General features: G+C 32.3%; 1 protein-coding gene across 6 annotated transcripts in view; it reads right to left on the minus strand.

Moving 5' to 3' along the window:
* AFG1L (AFG1 like ATPase) overlaps positions 1-17,385 on the minus strand; it is a 196,013-nt gene that overhangs the window by 92,853 nt on the left and 85,775 nt on the right. For all 6 annotated transcript variants that reach the window (XM_031456112.2, XM_010989608.3, XM_064486804.1 and 3 more), the window contains one exon: positions 12,594-12,652. In XM_031456112.2, coding sequence (XP_031311972.1) covers positions 12,594-12,652 — 59 coding nt within the window. The remainder of the gene's footprint in view (positions 1-12,593; positions 12,653-17,385) is intronic.

Genomic DNA, 17,385 nt, shown 5'->3' on the forward strand with positions numbered 1-17,385 from the left:
TAAAAACAAAAATGTATATGTCTTTCATACGATAATTTTTGTTTAACTCTTCTATTTAGCTTTCTTGATCATTATTCCTTTCTGTTATTGGAGGTGCAAGCAAAAAAAGGGAAAAGAAGTGTTGATTTAAGAAAACAGATTTCCCAGAAAAAAAAACACAAAACTGTGATTAAGAGTTAAACAAAAGCTAAAGATGGCTTCCTCTGAGCACTGATGAGGTCTGCTACCTCATTACCAACAACTGAAAACTTGTGATGCATTTTGTTTCAAGAGAATCCAAAAGTCCTTGCTATAAAGCAGACAGGGGGGTGCAGAGTCCATTCACTCTTTCTGTATCACAACCATTATGTAAGAAGTATAAAACACTGCCTTTATGCTGCCAAGCCACAATGACTCTTCCTACATCAAAGGATTTTCACCACTAGGGTTTTTTCTTCAAAATTTATTCAAGCTAAGGGCAGAGAGACAACAATTCATACACGCTAATTACATCTAATTATCTATTCCCTTTTCTGACCAGCTCCGGCCAGTGTTATTTGCTATCTGGATTTCTCACAACCTCCCCTTGCCCTGTCCATCCAGCCCAACAGTGAAGGCTTTGAAGAAAACAGTTGTGGCTTTTTAGAGTTTTCTCAATATAAAGTTCAAGCAAATTAAATAATTATTCTGTTAGTTTTGACACATTTATGCGTTAAATATGAGGACTTCTTGGTTAATTTGGCAAATTCCTCACATCTCTTCATGGTTGGAATCATAGTAACATCCTCTCTTAGAGAAGCTTCTCCTCATGCTTTCTTTTCATGATCTAAATGAAATGTTTATTGGATTAAAGTTCTCTGCAGACCTCCATGGTGGCCTATGACGAAGAGCTTAAAAGTTCTATTAATTGGCTTGAGTTTTCAGGAAAGGGAAAGGGAGAATTTTATTTCACATTACATCACTAGCCAAGAAAATCGCCACTTGTAATTAATTTATCTCATGAGTCAAAGAAACAACTAATTCATATTTAAGACACTTCCCTTAAACCATTTCTTGTAATCTAACCAGAAATAGCTATTTATTATTCTAAGAGAAGAGAATTCCAGACCTAAACAGTACATGTCTTACATATAAGCAATAAATAGCTTGCTGTATTTCAGTTTGATATAAAAATGTAGTTGTATATTTTATATATAACTATATAAATATAACTATATAATTTATATATTTCATGGGAAATCTTTATTCTCATTTCATATATATTTATAGAAAATATTATTTTAAAAGGCATATACCCCAAATTACTTTTCCATAGGCAGGCCATGACTAAAAGAAGGTGTACATTCTGCTATGAAGATGAACAAAAATTACATTTTAAATCCACATCACAATTTTTATTCCAGATGTTTATTCATTTTGAGGACACATCACAAAACTATCACAAATAAAGTTTAATGCCTGTACTTTGGCCAATTTTTTAAACTGTATTTTCTCAAACATATACAAAATAGGTTATTTATGAAAATAAGTAGATTTACTTAAATCTACCCTAATACTTGATAACTATAGGAATGCTCTGCAAGTCAAATAATAATTATTATATCTTAAAATATTAAATACTAAAATTAAAATGAACAGTTTAGTGGTCTGTGAGGAAAATCAAAACTCTTTTCAATTCAGGAGTTCAGCTTACTATTTTTGTTCTTTTGTTTCTTTCAATCTTAAGTATTAAAAAACCAACTCATAAGTAAAGACAGTATCACACTAACAAAGGGTTAATCCTTGCTAGGCTTACTCAGGTGACAACATAGCAGAGGTCAGTGGGGCTGACACTGACATCAAAGGCTGATTCTGATTATTTAGCCCTGTGAAAACTCTAGTATTCAAAGTTATAATGAACAAACTGACAAGTTAACTTCACCAATGAAATGAAAATTGTGGCAGGGAGAAATGGCAAATATACTTATAAATCCTAATGCAGGTGGCTGGACAAAGGCTGAACATTGAAGCATTTTATATAAGGGTTATACACAATTTTGCTAAATTTATAACTAGAGATCATACCATGGGAATATTCTCAAGAGTTCAATATAGGTAAAAGATTTCTCGGAAAAAATTCCTTAGGAAACAAAAACACAAAGGCTAATAATAGCTCAATTTATTTTTTTAAGTTTTAGATAAAGGATGCAAAGCAACTGAGAAACATTAACAACCAAGTAGAAGAAAGGAAGCTATTACTTGAACATTAAACAAACTATTATAAAAAATAGTAATAGTAACAAAACTGTTACTGCCCTAGATTACAAAGTATTTTTATTGCATATTTAAACTGAACAAATGTTAAGCCAAATCAGATTATGATGCTTTCCAAATGGGCAACTCTTAACCAGGATAAAGAAAATTCATATTTATAAGTGTTAATGCTAGTATATTATTTTTCTCTAATTTCATCAACTGACATGCATCAAAGAGAAAATTATACTATAGAATGCATTGTTGGTTATTTTTGACCAGTCTGACAGCTATCATTTCAGTAATCTATTAATTGTCTATCTATTATCTATTATCTATCTATTAGTAATCTATCTAACTCAATGTTAAACAGAAATAAAAAATTTAAGAAAGAATTAATTTGCTGTAATGTTAGTGTCAGTAAGAGTGAAAATGTTACATTACTAATAATAGAACCTATAGTGGCAGAAACACTGCATACAATATTGCACAGGAAAATTTCCCACTGGGGTATAATTTCAGATTTGTTCATACTGTTAAACTGAATAAGAAAATCATAAAAAGAAAGCTAATGAAATTTACATGGAGGGGTTTTTTTAACCCTAAAAATTATGAATAGAATTTATCTCTTTCAGGGCTCATTACAGAATGAATCAAACAAAATGGTTGATGCAGCTGTAAGTGAAGGAGTGAACAGATTTTTACCCAAATATAAAACACCCTCCATAATATCACGAATTACTAGATTTAACCAAATGAGTAGAGTAATCCATTTATCAAGAAGACCAATAATAGTACTGCAGTTTAAATTAACCTAACAATCTATCCTGATCAAAATATCAATTGGTCTTCTTTTCCTATTAAGTACAATAATTTTAAATGTTTAAATAATGCAGTGAGATTATGTTCACAAGTATTAGTCAATGCATGAACATTTAAGAAGTTATTCTTTTTAAATGTATACAACTGAAGACATTCTAAGAAGGTTGATCCTGACAAAGCTAATATTTTTCAAGTTACCAAATTATCTGAAATTGATACAGGACCACCCTCTTGCCTTTAGTTCACCAATGTTTCTCCCTACAATCAACCATTTATCCAGCAAGCTCTTCAAACGTTACTTTCTCCAAGACCTACTAATGAATCTATACTGACACATGATTTCCATCACATAAAACACGTCATAGTTTACAGAAAACAAGTGATATTTACATGTTATTTTAAACAGTTGTTTGTCTCTCTGTCTTTTGTATGTTGTACAGATTAGGGGTAAGAAAACTTTTTCTGTAAAGAGTCAGTAAATATTTCAGGCTCTAAAAACCATATTCTCTGCCACAGCTACTCAATTCTGCAACTGTAGTGTGAAAATAGACACAGACAATACATAAACAAATGAACATGAAGTTTTTCAATAAAACTTTATTTACAAAAACAGATCTGACAGGCCAGATTTGTCCACTGACTGTAGTTTATTAACCCCTGGTATAGATGATCACAGTCTACCTTAAAACACTGCAGTGCAGAGAGTGAAACAAATGTAGTTAATTTTATAAATTGGTGCTATGTAGATACCAACAAATGCTTTCACAACTCTATCTTTTCATGTGCTTTCCAAGAAATTACCTAAGATTTACTAAAATCACAACAAAGATTCTTCAAGAATAAATCAGCAAAATCAGGACATTATGTCATATGAAGTTTCAAGTTTAAATTAGGCACAATAATCATAATAACTAATCATCTTTTCATATAAATAAGGGAATGTTAACTATCAAAAAAATTTTTATTTACATACAATACAAAACATATTCTGCTTTTATTTGGGGGGGGGGAGATCTGAGTTTTAAATAAATCTCTAAGCCTCGAGTAAACAGACTAGTAATAGTTATTATTTTATGAAAATCTCAATGGGCTAAGTACTAATCACAAAATTTTGTCTATAATTCCAATGTTTCTGTCTTTCCACTATGCTTTTCCCTCCATAATGAATGCCCTTTTTCACATTGCCTGGTAACTTTCATTTGTCATTTAGGTCTTAATTTAAGCATAATCTGCTCTTTGGAAATACTCCAGACATGCGCCATCTCCTCTATTCAGACTGCTGGTGTGGGTTGGGCCCCTTTTCTATACTTTTGCATTCTGTAGTTATCTCAATTATAGAAGTTTACAACACGTGATACAAAAAAAAAAATTTATTTTCTGATCTACAGACCAGAATAAGACACTATTTAATCAGATTCAATGACCACCACCAATGTTTTCTTAACATAGTATCTCCATTAATAAATTATTAATTTTGAGTGGTAATGCAAATCTTAAAGTAGTTTGTTCAGGAAGCTTCATGAGGACTATAATTCCTAAGTTACTATATATTCAAAAATGCGTATATGCGGGTTTAGATTTTTGTAACAGCCTGCTGACAAGAGGGAATATCTTTTTTTTTTTTAATATAATAAAAACTATTCTATTCTAGTACCTACTTGTGCTGGACAAGTCTCAGTCCAGCTTGATTTTTTTTTCCCCATTGATTCTTCTATGTAATTGTAGGATTCTCTTTTTACCCTTGAAGTTTAGTTATGCACCAAAAAAACACATTATTCTTCTATTTTACCTTTATGTTTTCTTTTTAGAAATATGAATTATGTGAACATTTCATCTCTGTTGTCTACTTTCCATACCCAGCACCTTCTCTGTAATAGTTTTTATCTATGATTGTTCTAGCTTCAGTTTCTGTGATTTTTTTTTTCTAAGTCTGGTATCTTCATCGCTGATTTTATTTTCAGCAGTGTTTATTTTTTCATTTACTTTTTCTACAATGCTTTTCACTGTTTTAATGGGTCTGCCCTCAGGCTGTTTTTTTTAGCTCTGCAAGCTCATTTTTCATCTAATCTTAAAGTTTTTTAATCTCTGATCTCTTATTTCATTGGTACAATAACTTCTTTCTTTTAAAATATAGCAAAGTTTTAACTGAAAAAGTGTCCCGTTTCCTGAGGTAATTCTTCTTCCAAAACATATTCTTCACATGTTTTGACTTGTCAGTTCATATCTGCCTCTCCCGTCTGCTCCTGCTGCTTCTGTCTAGTGTCTGCCATTCCATTTCTTTCAGTAATAGTCTCTATACATAGGACCCATGTTCAGTCTATTTTGCTTTTTGCTGATTTCTCAATTTTGAATATGGGTGGTTTTATCCAGGTCTGCTGGTTTTCTAAGAAGGGTGGGCAAAAATTTACCTGCTAAAAACGGTTTTTATTATAAAAGTAATACAAGATCATTCCAGAAATCTTTGAAAGGTCCAGAAGAGATAATTTAAATAATCTATAATCTTATTATTCAGAAATAAGTTCTATGTACATTCTGGGATATTTATTTCCAGTATTTTCCATGCATGAATATTACTTCCATGGTTGAGAAAATAATAAGATATACTCTTGCATCATATTTTTTTTAATTCCCATTATCTGTGAGCATTATTCTACATTATCAAAAGCTTTTTGAAAATCTCATTCTAAATAACTATACTATATCCCTTCATGTGACTGTACTGTCATTTACTTAACAAGTCCTTTAAACATGAGAGAGAAAGATGTGCCCATCACTGTTTTTTTCTACAGTTATCTAATTTGTATTTTTGTATCTATGGTAAAATATGGCTCTGAGTTCCTAAACTATAAAAAAAAATCCTGCATTATTCTTTTTTACAATTAAAAACTAAGAAAGAGACTAATGTTTTTATCCAAGGCAGAGCAGTTGAAAGTCAATTTTACCCTCCTGCCGAAAGTCACTAAAACACTGGACAAATCATGTGAAGCATCTGATGGCAGACACAACAAAATGGGTAGCAAAGGACAGCAATTCCTGAGTTGTAGGAAATCAGTCAAGCAAGCAAGCATTACATTTCCCCTGACTTTCTATCTAGAGGCAATTTCTAGACTTCAGCACAGCAGTCTAAATGAGTTGAGGAGACAACGATCAGGGTTTTGGGAAGCTGAAGCAGTTAGAATTTGCATGTGGACTTCAATACAGGAGAACGGTATGCACAGAAAGAGTTCCAGATAATCTACACAGGAAATGTCTGTAACCTTAAGCTAAATATTAAATTGCAGGTGCATATGGTGAAACTTGACAAGACTGGGCAAAGAACAATCCACACAAAGCTGGGAGATACAAGCATTGTGAACAGCCAGAGTAGAGAGACTTCAGTGAGTACTAAGGGAGGATTCAGTAGGGAACTTAGCAGAGTTACACGTAGAAGAAGAGCCAAAATAATCCTAAAGGTTATGCTAGACACACTAACAAAGTTTAAAAACAAGCCTCAGAAGGATCAAGCTGATCTGCAAGAAACTTAACCACTTGCAGAAATAAAAGTCAGTAGCCTTAAAGGAAGTAACAGAGACACAGTATAATAATCACAACCTCCAGCACCCCATCACAAATTACTAAACTTGCAAAGAAGCAGGAAAATAGGACCCACAACCAGGGGAAAAAAATCAGACCCACAGAAATGACAGAGATGATGGAATAAGCAGATAAGAACTTTTAATAAATTGACTTCTGCTTCTAGGAAGACAGAGTAGATGTACTTTTCCTTTTTCCTCTTGCTATATAAAATTTAAAATCCTGGACATCTGATATAAAACAAACATAAGAAAACACTGAAAAGTGGAAAGAAAGAAAAGAAAGAAAAGAAAGAAAAGAAGAAAGGAAGGAAGAAAGGAAGGAAGAAAGGAAGGAAGAAAGAAAGGAAGGAAGGAAGGAAGAAAAGAAAGAAAGAAGGAAGGAAGGAAGGAAGGAAGGAAAGAAAGAAAGAAAGAAAGAAAGAAAGAAAGAAAGAAAGAAAGAAAGAAAGAAAGAAAGAAAGAAAGAAAGAAAGAAAGAAAGAAAGAAAGAAAGAAAGAAAGAAAGAAAGAAAGAAAGAAAGAAAGAAAGAAAGAAAGAAAGAAAGGAAGGAAGGAAGGAAGGAAGGAAGGAAGGAAGGAAGGAAGGAAGGAAACGAAAGGGAAAGGAAAGGAAAGGAAAGGAAAGAAAAGAAAAAAGAAAAGAAAAGAGAAGGAAAGAAACGGAGGGAGGGAGGGAGGGAGGGAGAGAGAAAGAAAAACAGCAAGAAACCTCAAGACCTAAAGAGCAACAGAATAGTGAGTTCTCTGGTTTTCTTTTCGATGCATATATCTCAAACAGGGAGCTGAAGAAGCCAGCAAGTCAGGAATCCCAATGGACAACAAAAGCCTGCTCTCTTCAGCCAAAGGACTAGGAAAATGGCAGGATAACAAGAGAGAAAACTTTAAGACAATAACTGTTCTACTGCAGCAAACACTACACAAAACTGTGGTACCACCTCCTCTCATTCTAGAAAAGAATGAAGAGAGCCTAGAATTACACTCTCAGAAGAATGTGATGAGGCAACTCAACACTCCTGACAGATTAACGTTAAAGAAGGCCAAGTAGGGAGCTGGAACTTTCCTCCCTTGCCAGCCAATAATGCCAATCCTCCCTACCCCCATGATGTCAGTGGAAATGGGAACCCCTCCACCAGCAGTAACCTAGAGAACCCTTGCCTCAGGTGTCAATAGGCTGAATAGGGAACCTAGACTTTCACCTACATCTGGTCACTACTAGTAGTACTGTTACTACTGCAAGTACTACCACAAGGCAGTGTCTCTGCTCCTACCAGAACAGTGTCAAAAATAGCCAGTTAAAACAGAAAGTTTAAATAAGATCCACAAAGAAGATATACATGTGGCCAAGAAGCACAGGAAAAGATGCTCAGTATCACTAATCATTTGAGAAATGCAAATCAAAACACAATGAGATACCACCTCACACCCATTAGGATGACTATGATTTTTTTTAAGCAGAAAATAGTAAGTGTTGGAGAGGTTATAGAGACACTGGAACCCTTGTTCATTACTAGTGGGAATGTAAAGTGGTACAGCTATTATGGAAAACAGTATGGCAGTTCCTCAAAAAATTAAACATATAATTACCATATGATCCAGCAATTCCATTCCTCAGTATATACACAAAGAACTGAAAGCAGGGACTCAGATATTTGTACACAAATGTTCACAGCAGCATTACTTACAATAGCCAAAAGGTAGAAACAACCAAAATGTCCATCAGCTGATGAATGGATAAACAAAATTGGTATATACATATAATGGGATATTAGCCTTAAAGAGGAATGGAATTCAAACACTTGCTACAGCATGGGTGAACCTTGAAGTCACTACGGTAAATGAAACAGGCCAGACGGAAAAGGACAAATATTACATAATTCTATTTACTTAAGGCTTCTAGAAATGACAAATTCATAAGGACAGAAAGGAGAATGGTGGTTACCAGGATCTGGGAGAGGGGAAGAATAGGGAAGTGATTATTTAAAGAGTACAGAATTTCAGTTGGGAAGATGAAAAAGCTCTGGAGATGGATGGTGGTGATGGTTGCACAACAAAGTGGATGTACTTAATGCCACTGAACTGTATTTTTAAACTAGTTAAAATGATAAATTATATGTTACATATATTTTACCACAGTAAAATACTGGTTAAAAAAATAAGATCCAAAGTCTTGTGATGAATTATGAAAACATCGAAGTTTCAGTTGAAAATCCCTCATACCAAAAACCACAAAGACCTCAAACTGAATGTAAAAAGACAATCAACACATGCCAACAATCAATAAATGACAGAGATGTTAAAATTATCTGATAAAGATTTGAAAGCAGATGTGACAAAAATGCTTCAACAGGAAATTACAGCTATGCTTGAAACAAAGGAGTATCACTACCTCATGATAAAAAAATACTTTAAAAAATTCCATTTACAAGCAATATTTAGTCATTTTAAATCTGTATGCAATGTATAACATAGCCTCCAAAAATGTAAGATCAATGACAGAATTATAAGAGAAATGGACAAATTCACAATCATAATGGGAGATGTTTTCCATAAGCTTTCCAATAACTGATAGGAAAAATACATAAGAATAAAGATTTGAACAGCATAATTAACTAACCTAACTTAATGAGTGTTATACATATCACACAATAACTGGAGAGTACTCATTACTTTTAAGAATGCTGTGAATATTTACAAAAATTATCCACATATTGGACCATAAAGCAAGTTTCAACAAATCTGAAAAAACTTAAGTCACAAAGAGCACATTTCTCTGACCACAATGCAATTAAACATTTATTAAGAAAACAGTAACAAAAGAATAACTAGAAAATTCTCATGTGTTTGGAAATTAAGAAACATACTTCTAGATGATTCATGGGTTAAAGAAGAAATCACAATGGAAATTAGAAAATACTTTGAACTTAAGAGTGGAAATACTAAATATCAAAACTTCATGGATACAGTTATTTAGAGGGAAATAAATAGCCTTAAATGCATTTAGGAAAGAAGGTTAAAATGAGATAAAAATTAATTTCAGAAAAATTTAAAAAGAATAGCAAAATAAACTCAGAAATAACATATGAGAGCAAAATAGGAACCTCCCTACTTATAATGGCAGTAAAAATTTATATGTAAGAGTTTGGGTTTTTTGTTTTGTTTTCCTTTGCTTTTTACAAAGTGTTCCTAGAGGAAATGTACCTGATCATTTTGTATATCCTTTCTGGTTCTGTGGCTTTTTTAACCCTTCCTTTTTAAATAAATTGTGGTAAAATATACATAACAAAAAATCTATCATTTTAACCACTTGTAAGTGTACAACTCAATGGCATTAAGTACATTCACAAAGTTATGCAACCATCACCATTCCAGAACTCTTCATCATCCTAAACAGAGACTCCACACCCATGAAACTATAACTCCCCACTCCTCTCTCCTCCCAGGCCCTGGTAACCTCTATTTACTTTCTTTCTCTATGAATTTACCTTTCCTAGGTACCACATATAAGTGGAATCATATAATATTTGTCCTTTTGTGTCTGGCTTATCTCACCTAACATGCTTTCTAGGTTCATTCATAATGTATCATGTCAGAATTTCATTTCTTTTTATGGCAGAACAATATTTCATTATATAAATATGTCACATTTTGGTTATTCATCTGTTGATGGACCTTTGACATTTAACAGCATATTAATCCTCATCATCATTCCTACTATCTTATGAAAATACTAGTTACTAATAGCTTTTTTTGAAAGACTTCAAGCAACAAATCACAAATTCTTGGGGTGAATTTCAAACCTGTTATCACATGGTTTATAAAAGAAAACATAAAGGAGAAAATGGATTTTACACTGTACTTTTCCCCAAAATAAATTTCTATCTTATTTATAATCTCTTTTTATTAAACTAAGAGTCTCTATTTGTTTTATTGGTTTTGGGGAGGAGGGGCAAAGATTAAGTGTATTTATTTGTTTTTAATGGAAGTTCTAGGGATGGAACCTAGAACATCATGCATGCTAAACATGTGCTCTACCACTGAGCTATAACCTCCCCCGTCTATTTGTTTGAAGACTGACTTCTACTATACATGTCTCTCATCTGGGCCAAAATGAAAGAGCAATGCTAGCATGTATGAACAGGCAAAATGGCATTTAAATTAATATGAAATAACCTTGCCTTACAAGGGAAACTTCATATGCCCACCAAAAAAGCTCCAGGGAAACCAGCTCTAGCGAACATTTCATGAGGATGTTTTGTAACATATGAAAAGTCTTTTGAATAAATGAGACATTTTAGACCTTTTCTCATCCAATCTGGTATTTAGTATCCTGCAAATTTCAGTTCATGTTTAATTTCATATTGTGTGTTATTTATCTCAGTTCTTATTCAATTTTCAAATTCAGATTATTTATCTCTTTGGTTTTCCTTCCTTAAAAAAAAAAAAAAAACCTTAAGGGTGGGAAAGGGAAAAGAAATTAAATTCAATCTGGCCAATTCAGTTGCCTATTAGTAATGCTATTATATGTTAAAGTATGACTAAGTACTGACCCAAAAAGAAGGTTTGGGGTTAAAATAAAGTACAGCTACAAAGTTCCCTGAGAACCTTTTAACTTGTTTCATTCTGTGAGCCTTATCTCTTTACATTCTGTGTATTTTATGCTATATAAAGATACTATTTTTAGCACCTATTTTTCTTAGCTTCCCTGTTTGTATTTTGGTATCTACATATACCACATCACTTTGGATTCCAGGCATGGAGAAAACACTGCAAGTCCACCTTCTCCTCAAATGCAAAACATGAATACAAAAGGGAAAAAATTACTAACAGCATAAATCTTCAAAAAATACTTTTTCCTAAATCTATAAATATCTCAGAGAAATTAAAATCCTCCAAGAACCTAAAATTGGTCAAGGAAACAGATGTTTGGATTCTCCTAAGTATAGCACAGGGAATAAAGTTTGGTATCAACAATTATTCCAACTGAAGTATATTTCAAAAAGGTTGTCTGACTGTATCTTTAGACTATCTGAAGAGAAACTGTTTTTACTCTCCCTCCTGGGAAGAATTTTTGAGGTTTAAGGTATTTTTAAAAAAAATACAACTTTATCCTTCAGATACATTGTTATGAACAGGGAAAAATTATGTACCTTAAAGTAACAGGAATTTTATATTTTGGCACATATGTTCCTTTTTGGTACTTTATTACATTTTGCTTCATGTTATAGGTGTTTGCGTACATACTATATGCCCAACCAGATTATAAATGACTTACAAGAAACATGGCATATTTATAACTATATTTTCCATTATGCCTAATATAGCACTTTGCACATAGTAGGTTCCCAATAAATACTAGTAGAATGTAGAATTATTGAATAATCATGTAAAAAAAATTACTAAAATTAACAGTGAAAAAGGAGGCTACTTTATTCTTAATCATATTGTAATGAAGACTATTTTAAACTCTATGCAGTGATGATACACACAAATATTAAAACTATTTATGTGCCCCAACTTGACATAATTTCATGATAACTTGATGGCAATCACATTTAAATATATTAGAATATTTTTGTAATAATGCTACTCCAGAATAGCAACTTTAATAGCTGGGAAAACATGTTAATGGCCATTAACCTGAAGGAAACAGGGAACATTAAACATTTTTTCAGAAATCAATGTATAAGTTTAAACATTCCACTATAATATTTATGAGCAAACCTCAAATTAAAATTTATAAAATGCAAACTATCAAATGTTTCAGCCAGATAATAATTTAGACTATGTTTTGTAATTTTTTTCTGTGTACACATTGATGAATACTACATAAAAAAGATTCTTTTCTCCTTTAGTGTCTCTGACTATTATTATCAAATCCCAACATAAATTCTACTTGAATTCAAGACCATGGCAATCCTATAAAAGCCCTTGATTATCAATCAATACGATATTAATCAGTGAACATAAGCAAGTGATTTTCCTTACCTTCAGGACAGCTATGAATGGTACAAAGTTAGCTCTTTGGAGTCCATTTTTATAGAGATCTGAAAGAAAAAATTAGTATTAGCTTTTTATTTAACCTAAATTATAATGTTAGCTTCTATTTTAGCCCAGCAAATAATGCTTTCTACTCATGAAAAAGATAAAGAAGCAGAAGAGAAGAAAAATAGTCAAAACTGATATCTATTCTGGTACCACACAAAACTTATTATATTCTTAATAAGAGAAAAAATTAATAATCACAGAAAGAATATCAAAAGGTACTCAATCAAATTAACTTTAAACCATAACAAAAAGCAAGAAAAGAATTTGGAAGATATCACAAATGGGCCTAAACCAATAACTCAACATAAGAAGATGACATATTTAAAAGCACTTAATATTAGAATGTATAGATTCTACTGGGAAGCAAATTATATGCCCCTTGTCTCAATGTATAATAAAAGTTCTTAGTTTAGAAAATTTTGTAGTAAAATTAAGCCTTTTAAGAAGACACAGCAATACACAAAACTGTGCATGTATTTATATATGTGGCATTAAGGTCACTTTATTTTACAGAAACACCCTAAAACTTAGAACTCTATTCTCAATAGATTATAAATTTAATGCAACTATACATCATAAACAGATAGTTTTTATTGCCTTAGACTGGTTTTACATATATATATATATATATGCGCATGCCATGGTGTATATATGTTCATATATACACATAAATATACATATAGTTAAGAACAAACAAGGGGAAAGGGGAAATAAATTTTAAGTTTTACACATTTTTCTTTAAAAATGGAGACAGAATATTTCTGAAGAAGTTAAAATTTTATTGCATTTAAAACATCCTTTTTAAAAGTCCACTCTATAATAAAGTAATGAGATTTAAAAAATAAAAAAGTATAAAAATGTGAACCGTAAAAAGTTTTCTCAATTATAAAAATACATGTTAGCTTGTGTCTCAATTTTTCTTTTTAAGTATTGTGTTATGGAATCTATATTTTCTTGTTTAGAGAAAACTTGATCACTAAGATTTCAACTGCCACATTTACTTATGGAAATAAAATATGGTCATTAGGAAACATTTATTCTCTTTAGAAAAATATTCATCATAACATCATTATGGAGAAGAAAGTATTTGCATAAGCTCTTTGGTTAATTAAGGACTACAGGCTTTAAATTCAGTTATATTTAAAATTTTTATTTAGGGATATTATAAAAGGTCAGATAATGCTAGCCAGACTGTGAGGATTTCAAAATTCAAAATGAGATCTTTTGTTTCCTACAATCAATACCTCGAATGAATAAAATGTAGGAAATGGGTTTAAAGTTAGGAATTTTCACAGTCTTTCCTAATTACCAAGCTGCTGGGGAAGGTGTATAAAAACGTTGCTGTATAATAGTTGACAGCCATGATTGCCAGTAAGTGGTAAAATTCAAAAATGAAATAATTTTTAAAACACACTCAATGTTCATAGAAGCTTTATTCATTACAGCTAAAAATGAACCTTTATTTTTAACAGCCAAAACCTGGAAGCAATCCAAATGTTCATCATCAGGTAAATGGATAAACTGTGGCATATCTGTATAATGAAATACTACGCAGCAGTAAAAATATAAATGATTCATACACAAAAAAAGATGAATCTCAAAATAATTATGCAGGGTAAAAGAAGCAAGACCCCCCCCCTTTCCTCAAAAAATAGTACCATATTGTGTGATTCCTTTTATATAAAACTCTAGAAAAAACCAACTGATCTATAGTAATAGAACACAAATCAGCGGTTGCCTGGGGAAGGAAGGGATTGGAGCAGAGATGGCTAGGAGAGCTGAAAAGGGGGAGGAGGAAAATGTGGGGTGTGAGATTGTGGTGGTGATTTCATATGTGTATACAAACATTAATATTTTAAATATTGTATCCTTTAAATATATGACATTTATTATTATATGTCAATTATGCCTCAACATGCTCTTTCAAAATTTATTGGAGAAAAAAAACATATACATTAGTGAATATCAAAGAACACAAAGTTACAGAATTAAAACTAAAACATAGCACAAAAGTTTAGCTATGATAAGGTACCTATGTTAAGGTAAACTTTTGGTCTTACTGTTATCTTTTTTTATGGACATATAAGACAGGCCCTGAGACATAATTTAACAGGCATCCACTGTTCAGTAGGTTAATCACAATGAGAGATGTAAAGGCCCACTTGTAATATTCTTGATTAAAAGATTTCCACTCAGCAAAGTCAAAGTAGAATAACAATGCCTTTAAGTCTTTGAGATTTAATTTTTAAAGGGTTGTTTTTTAAAAATCAGCCTTTACAAGGATATATAATTTAAACTTCATGTTCTGGGAAGTATTTTCTAAACAAAATTCTAAACAGAATTCATTTGGCTTGAAAACCTTTAGGTTTTTATAGGATACTTAAGTGAAAAAAGGACTATGCTCATTAAATTGAAGAGTTTTTTGCAATTCAGATATTATGTTAATTATCAATACAACAGATCCATCTCCTAAAATGTTATTTAGCTACCAAATTTTTAATACTAGTTGTTTAATTTTATTTTTCTTAGACATAAAGATTTTATAATACATTTATATCAACATTTGTCATTATTTACTAAATACTATTTTAAAATTCAGTAGAAGTTCTTTCTACCACTTTTTAATGATCTCTAAACAGAGCTAAACGAGCACTTGGTCATATAAGACAGAGTACTGGAATTATGGGACATTCATTTTTTTTGAGAATGGTATAAGGACCTCTACATTCTCCACTGTGAATAACTGTAATAATACTTACAGATGAAATACATGCAAAGAGGATTTTTAAAGTAATTACAAGGATCTACGTAAATACTTTGGAGATGCACATGGATATGCAGATCTTTTCGTTAAAAATCCACGTGTCAAAACCAACAGGATGAATAATTAATGCTTATTTATATAAGTACACATGGGTTTAGACTAAGAAAACTTTTGAGACAGGTAATTAAAAGGAGTTTTCCTATACATTAACACAAAATAATTCTATGGCTTTATGGAACCAATTCTATTTATCCTTCCAGGAGAATCTTATTTAAGCATAGATTAAAAGACAATGGCACCTTTAGACCAGATAAGCAGGAAGAGCTACTTAGCTTCTTTTTAAAACACAAATTGGAGTCCAAACAGTATTTACTAAATGTGTAGATAATACAGCTAATTAAATGTTCCCATTTGATGGTATAATACAGTTTTATAGTCAATTCAACAACATACATTCATAAATTCCTACTATGTGCACTGAAATGAGGACAAAAGATCAATAAAGGGAGAAACTAGGATTTACAGAACACCTACCAGGAACCAGGAAGCTTGCTAGACACTGTATAGAAATCATAATCCTACAAAGTAAATATTTCTACCTCTATTTTACAAATAAACTAATACTCAGAGTTTTAAAAATAATTTTCTAAATTCCCAGCCAGTAATTGGTATAGCTAGAATTTTAGAGGCAAAGTCTAAAATTTGTAGACTTTTTCAGAACCACATTGTGACAAGTTAGACTAGCCACAGCTAACAGACACAGCCAGACACAGCCAGATCATAACCATGATACAAAGTAAAAAGGGATACAAGGTATAAACATAAGACACTAAGTAAGAAACTACTCATTTTATCTGGGTTCAAAGGCAGCTTTACAGGTAACAATGGGACCAGATTACCTTGGAAAAATGAGCAGTGTGCCACCAAGCAGAAAGGAAGGAAGGGTATCCTAGGCCGAGTAGTCAGCATGAGTTCATGACTTTACCTCTACCTTCTTTTGTAATACTATACAATCTACTGCTAAAATTCTACTGCCACATTCTCTACCAAGCTTTCCTTGAATCCACTATCGTAGACAGACTTTTAGAGTGGCCTTCCATAATCTCCAGACCTGGTGTTCACAGCTTTGTATAAACACTAGACCAGGAACAAGGGACAGTTGTCCCAAGAATAGGAAACAAATACACTGAGTTCTACAACTGCCCTAGCTTAGTGCCTGGGTAAAGTTTATAGCATTCTGCACAGGGATGGGGAACCCAAGCAGAGCCTGGCAGTCTCCCTGACTGAGGAGAAGGGTGAGAGTTCAGGGAGGAAAAAGCAGCTAGAATTTAAAGGGCAGTGTATCAAAGTGTACTGGAGAAAAGAGAGCTCTAAGGATATGCTGAGGGTCCCAGATGAGTCCCCAGCTCAGTACTGATCAGGATATGTGTATGAGGAAGCTACCAGAAGCCAGGGAAAGAATCATCTGAAAGTACTCAAAGAAACCATGACTGGGGCTCACACAGGCTGGGAATAGTACCTTTCTCCACCAGTCAGATTGGAAAAACTCTTAATTAATGAAATTAGTCCTAGACTAAATGCACTCTAGTCCTGCCATACAAAACTTAAAAGCAATACCCAAAAGAATCAAACTGCCTCTAAGAAAGAGAATAAAGCTCAAGAATATTTATAAGGATATAAAAATACCTAGCACTCAACAAAGTAAAAGTAAAATTCATATTGTCTGGCACCTAATGAAAAATTACCAGTATGCAAAGAAACAGGAAAATATGACCCAGAACAAGGAGTAAAATCAATCAACAGAAACGGAGCTAGGAATGACATAGATAATAAATTTAGAAGATAAGAACATAAAACATTTATTGCTGTATTCCATGTGTTCAAGTAGCTAGAAGAGTGAGCATATCAAATAAAGATATGGGAAAATATTAAAAAGACCTAAGATGAACTTATCAAGATGCAAACTAC

Source organism: Camelus dromedarius, chromosome 6 (assembly GCF_036321535.1).
Source record: "Camelus dromedarius isolate mCamDro1 chromosome 6, mCamDro1.pat, whole genome shotgun sequence".
In the NCBI taxonomy this organism is placed as follows: domain Eukaryota; kingdom Metazoa; phylum Chordata; class Mammalia; order Artiodactyla; family Camelidae; genus Camelus; species Camelus dromedarius.